Genomic DNA, 6,413 nt, shown 5'->3' with positions numbered 1-6,413 from the left:
ACTCATAGCGACCCCATGCACAGCAGAATGAAACAATGTCCGATCCTGGGCCAACCTCACTACCGCTGCCACACTTGAGTCCATCAATGATGCCGCCTGGCCAATCCATCTCGTTAGGGGTCTTCCTCTTTTTCTCTGACCCTCCATCTTACCCTCCATCTTACCACATCCTTCTCCAGCGACAGTTCCCTCTGGACAGTATGTCCGAAGTGTAGAGTAGAATCATAATACTATGACCAGTATGCTATATTGTTGTTGTTAATTGCCATCAAGTCGGTTCCAACTCATAGTGATCCTGTACAGGATTTCCTTATCCCACAGCGCCACACCAGGACTCCTATTACAGTTATATAAGTATGAAAATGCCCAAAGTAAATTTAGGAGTGGAGGGAATCAACGTTAATTTTTCTGTTGTCTTTTGTTCACTTTAGTTGAACAACCTGGTTGAACAATATGTGCACAGCGATGAGTCAAAGCAGTTATTCCTGTCAGAGAGAGTAATGTGTGAGATGCAAAAGACCCCATTGCAGAAGATCCACAAGGACTTTCTGAAGCTGTGGTACAACTTCCTTTACCTCCACCCCCATCACCACTGCTCTGCCTTGGATGCTGTTTTCTCCACACTCCGCTGTGCCTCTTGAATACAATGGATCCACTTAGATCCAATTCACTATCGCTTTTGTAAGAACGAATAAACTGAAAATGTCCATGTAGCAATGGCAGGCAGCTACATTTCCTACCCCTAAAAGAAACCATCAAGTGGGTCTGTGATATTCTTCACTTTGCTTTAGAGAGAATGCTCCCCATGTTAGCCCATGGACTGGAGAAATCCAACTTTTAACAAATGATTGATTATTCCCAAGCTTTTCTGGGATGTAAATGGACTTTGGAGTTGTGGTGTGGCGCTGTAGGATAATCACTGGCTGCTAACCACAAGGTTGTAGGTTCACCAGCCACTCTTTGAAAACTCTATGCAGGGTCTCTATGAGTCGAGTCGGATGCTACTTGATAGCGCTTAACAACAGCAACAACAAATGGACTTTGGGAACTGTGGGTCCGGGCTGTTTGATCTTATTCAGTGTTACCTTATGGGTGTGACATGATGTTATTTCTCAGGCAGATCCCTCACCCCTTTGCCAAGTTGAATGAATCTCCTCTTTTTTATTTTGCACATAGAAGCAGAGAAGGAGGGATGGCAGCTGCCTCTCTGAGTCCTTGGCCAGCCCACCCTCCAGGCAGGCCAACTCTGTCCTGGGCTGCCCCATCCGTTTCTATCCCCAAGGAATCACACTGAGTACTCAAAATACACAAAACCCTTTGCCACAGAGTCGATTCCGACACATGGCATGTGTTACAGACTAGAACTGCTCCATAGAGTTTTCTTGATGTTAATCTAGTGCCATAGGACAATGTGCTGGACTGCAAGGTTGGTTTGAACCGCTAGGTGGGAAGTTCAAGCCCATCATCCTCTCCTCGGGATCCCTATGCAGGCAGGGTCTCTGTGAGTTGGAACCAACTCAATGGCACTAACAACAACCATGTTCACAGAAAAAGAGGGGCCTGGCAGTGCAATGGTTAAGTGTTTGGCTGCTAACCGCAAGTTCGATGGTTCAAACCCACCAGCAGCTTCGCAGGAGAAGATGGGACAGTTGTTCAATAGCGAGACTGAGAGGACGGATAGAATCCAGGTGAATGCTATCAACCTGCTTTTCATTGGAACCCTTGATTTTCTGCACAAATCTCTCCCCACCAATTCCAGCTTATGAGCCTCTGGCCGGAAGCAATACTATTGTTCAAGTAAATATTTCTGTAAAGGGCCCAACAATAAAAATTTTAATTTTTGTACACCAGGTAACTCTTGAAATGATAAAAATAATTCTTAGCTCATACACGTTACAGAAGCAGGCTGGTAGCAGTAAGTTGGTATAATCTTCTCTCTTCTCCTCCTATCCCTCAGAGCTGGATTGAGAACAGTCCCAACAACGGGAGGTGTGCTAAAAATTTGACACCCAGAACAAATCATTTTTAAATGCCCCTCCTCTATGGCAACAAAAAATATCTTTGGTGGTGATGTGTGTGTGTGTGTGTGTGTGTGTATAAGTGCCGTTGAATTGCTCCTGACCCGTAGCGACCCTGTGTAGGGTTTCCAAGGAGCAGCTGGTGAGCTTGAACCACTGACCTTGCAGTTCAAACGACTGCAGTCTGCCGCATTAGCACAACAGTGCCACCCCAGGTCTCCATCTTCATAATAACCACCCCAGGACTCCATCTTCGTAATAATCAAGGCCATGAGATAGTATTAATGTTCGTATTTGCTCTTGCATTTTAAGACAATTACATATAAAGAGAATATATCAAAGCAACCCCTTTGCTGCCCAGTCTGTTCAACCTCATGCTGACCCCACATGTGCAGAATAGAACGATTCCAGTGGGTTTTCAGAACTGACCTTTCAAAAGCAGATCGCAAGGCATGTTTGCCAAGGCACCTCTGGGTAGGGTTGAACCATCGACTTTTGGGCTAGCTGCTGAACACGTAACTCTTTGTATTGGCCACAGATTCCAGTAGCTAGCTGGTTTACCTCTCATCCTCTCCCTCTTCTCATCAGAACATGTTGAGAGAAAGATCTATGCAAAGCAAAAATCAAATCGTTTCCCTTCCTGTGTAAATTCAACCCATGGCTGCTCATAAAGTCCAAGATAAACCACAGGCTCCTTAGGTAGCACACAGGATCCTTCCTGCGTGATCTAGCCCCCGCCTGCATACCAACCTGGATGTCGCTGTAGCATCCAAATTCCTTTAGTCTGATTTCACCTCTCTAACTAACTTTCTAGTAACTAATTCTGTTTCCCAGGTTAACGCTGAGGTGGAAGGCCTAAAAATGAACGTGTCTTGTAAATCATACATAAGTATTACAGTTATCGGAAAGCTCTATCTCCCAACCTCAAATAATACATGGGTCTTCTACTTTATCATTCTCTCCTGAGTCGGGTTAGTATAAGCCAGTCCCCCTGAGGCTATCCCACTCAGATTGTTTTGAACAAATTGAACTCGGATTCCCAAAATTGACAACCAGACCTTCTGACAGGGAGGTGCCTTTATCTGAAATCTCCAGACAGGGCCTGAGGATTTGTGCTAATGAAAAGTCTTGGACAGAGCAGGAAAAAATGCATTTGGTAAGCCAATGTCAATGAACCTCAGGAGATGTAGTGTGGCCTACCATGCAATAAAAGGCTGATAACAGTTCTGAATACAAGGCTTTCAGAGCTTCCTGGTTGGGTAACACACTCTCTTTAGAACATGGAAGTTTGGGTACTCATCCAATGATACTAATTTATCTTGTTACTCATATAAATCCATTATCTTAAGAAGAGTACATTCTGTGTGTTCTGTGAGTCATTCAAGTGAGTTTAAATTTTTAAAAAAGGAGCAGGAATGGCAGTAGGTAAAAGTCAGGCAACCCCGGGGAGGCCCCCAAACTAGCAACTGGCACACTGAAGGCACGGTGCGGAAACCCTGAATCTGTGGCCAGTAGGTCAGCTGGCTGTCTGCAGGAGCTTATGAGCTCTGCCCTAGCTCTGGGTGGCAAAGATCCGAGAGAGAAAGTACCTGTAGATGCCTGGCATCAGAGATGATGAAATGAGGGAAATACTGGTTCTGATCCATGACGGTCCCAACAAGGCAAAGCCACCCTGAAGCCTGCCCGACACTGGACGTATTCCCTGTCTAACATCTCTCTTGTCACCTGTGCTTGTCCATCTCTATGAGACACAGCATAAAAGGCTCTGTAGTCGGGGGTCACCCACTCCTCAGAGTCACTCTGACTCACGGTAGCCTGACAGGACAGAGTGGAACTGCTGCTTGGGGTCTCTTGGCCTGAAAATCGTATGGGAGCAGGCATCGAGCAGCTAGTGGGCTTGAACCAGAGCTTGTGGTTAGCAGCCCGATGCTTAACCCACCACGCCAATTCCTTATAGTCAGGAATCAGTGAGTTCAAACCCCAGTCTTCACTCTGGCTGCACTATTCCTTATTATGAGGTTTGGGGAAAGTTGCAGCGCTTCTCCGAGTCTTCTTCCATTCCCCCAAAAAGGAAATTGCTATTCTTACCTGTCAGGATGAAGCAGGTTTTATGAAAGGCCTGGGTCCTGGTGAAAAAAGTGAGCGGTATCCCCAAATCAGCACCATGACCAAGATTCCTCTGGAGGTCCTGATGCGAGGACTAGGAGCTAGAGCTTTGCCAAGCAGACCAAGATGCTTTTTGTTTTTTCTAATTTAATGAAATTCTTTTCTCAATGTATTTCAGACAATCTTGGAAAATGTATGCGAGTCATGAAGACGTTGGGTGCGATTCTGAAGATGACACCAAAGATAAGAAGATGCTTAAACCCCATGCAGACATTGATGGCGGATGGGCCTGGGTGATCGTGTTTTCATCTTTCTTTGTGCACATCCTCATCATGGGCTCTCAGATGGCCCTGGGCGTCCTCAACGTGGAGTGGCTGGAAGAATTCCACCAAAGCCGTGGCCTCACTGCCTGGGTCAGCTCCCTCAGCATGGGCATCACCTTGATAGTGGGTATGTTCGCACATGACCGGCCTTAAAAGTGAGGGGCTCTAAAGCAAGAACCCCTCGCTCTGCTGTTCAGTTCCAACTCAGGGCGACTCGACGCTCAAGCAAAGTCATATATTTTGTTGAAACGTTAGGTGTCAGACATTAGTAAATTTTCCACTTGGGTTTTGAAATCATTTGGCGTACTTAAAAAAAAAAAAAATTAGTAAATCATTTCTAAAGCTCTCATTGGCCCCAGATTTTGGTTTCCAAACTGTTATAATCCTTATTATTATAAACAGTTCCTGGGTTAAGAACAACCTCTGCTTCTAAGTCTGTAAGTGGAATTTGTAGGTAAGTCAGAACAGGTGTATACATATGGTTCTTACTTTAGTGTAAGAAGAGACTCCAGGCCTCTTCAATAAATTAAGAGCTCCATGTGCAGCAAGGGAAGGCGGCTATAATGAACACTGTGTTGTGAGTAGGGTTAGGTTCAATCATTTCAAAGTGAGGGCAATGTAACAGAACTCCTGGTGTGGCACTGTAGGATAAACACTTGACCGCTAACCACAAGGTGTGCAGCTCAAACCCACTAACCACCACTTGGAAATCTTATATAGAGTGGCTAGGAGTCAGGAATTACAGAACAGCCCTTAAGAGCAACCTACAAGTAATATCGCCTATAAGCTGAGTTTGTGATGCTGTTAGCCTGGGAGCTACCTGCATATATATCTGTTTATGGAACATTTATGAATATTTTAAATGGATACAAATTTTAGAGTAAACACTACACCAAACCTGGTGCTGTTGAGGCAAATCCGACTCATGACGACCCCGTGTGTTACAAAATAGAACTGTTCTCAAAGATTTTCTTAGCTGTAATCTAGGACTTTTGGTTTGGCACTGCTGGTTAATGCGGTAAACTGCAAAGTGGATTTGGGCCAGGCCAGCAGTTCCAACTCACCAGTTGCTCCTCGGAAACCCTGTACAGGATACAGGATCCCAACTTGACGGCACTTAGCAATAACAACAACAAATCTAGTATAGGAAGCCTGGTGTGATGCTGTGGGTTAATGTGCCAGACTGCAAAGCCATTTGAACTGAAAGGTCGGCGGTTCAAGCTCACCAGCTGCTCATCAGAAACCCTATACAGGGTCACTGTGGGTCGGAATCGACTCAACGTCACTTAACAACAACAACAATCTAGTATAAACACTGCAAGGTCAAAGGTTCAAACCCACCAGCCGCTCCTCAGAAACCCTATACAGGGTCACTGTGGGTCGGAATCGACTCAACGTCACTTAACAACAACAACAATCTAGTATAAACACTGCAAGGTCAAAGGTTCAAACCCACCAGCCGCTCCTCAGAAACCCTATACAGGGTCACTGTGGGTCGGAATCGACTCAACGTCACTTAACAACAACAACAATCTAGTATAAACACTGCAAGGTCAAAGGTTCAAACCCACCAGCCGCTCCTCAGAAACCCTATACAGGGTCTCTATGAGTCAGAACTGAGTTGAAGGCACTTAACAACAACAATAACAATCTTTACAGAAGAAGATCTCCAGACTCCTTCCATGGAGCTGCTGGTGGGTTCGAACTGCCAGGTAAGTAGCCAAGCACAAACCATTTGTACCACCCAGGTACATAGCAGACATTGTAAAAGTCAAGTAATGACCTCTACAAGAAAAAGACAAATAACCCACTTAAAAAATGGGCACAGGACATGAACAGACACTTCACCAAGGAGGAGATCCAGGCAACCAACAAACATATGAAGAAATGTTCACGATCACTAGCCATTAGAGAGATGCAAATCAAAACAACAATGAGATATCATCTCACACCAGCAACAACAGCA

General features: G+C 45.1%; 1 protein-coding gene across 1 annotated transcript in view; it reads left to right on the top strand.

Annotated features, from left to right (window-relative positions):
- The first annotated feature begins 4,315 nt into the window (after positions 1-4,315).
- The window catches only part of SLC16A14 (solute carrier family 16, member 14), a 26,863-nt gene continuing 24,765 nt past the window's right edge, over positions 4,316-6,413 (top strand). The window contains exon 1 of the mRNA XM_006866794.1: positions 4,316-4,574. Within this exon, the coding sequence (XP_006866856.1) occupies positions 4,316-4,574 (259 nt within the window). The remainder of the gene's footprint in view (positions 4,575-6,413) is intronic.

This window comes from Chrysochloris asiatica, unplaced genomic scaffold, assembly GCF_000296735.1.
Source record: "Chrysochloris asiatica unplaced genomic scaffold, ChrAsi1.0 scaffold00096, whole genome shotgun sequence".
NCBI classification, from domain to species: domain Eukaryota; kingdom Metazoa; phylum Chordata; class Mammalia; order Afrosoricida; family Chrysochloridae; genus Chrysochloris; species Chrysochloris asiatica.
The sequence above is the reverse complement of the archived record's forward strand: the minus strand, read 5'-3'. Positions and strand labels throughout refer to the sequence as shown.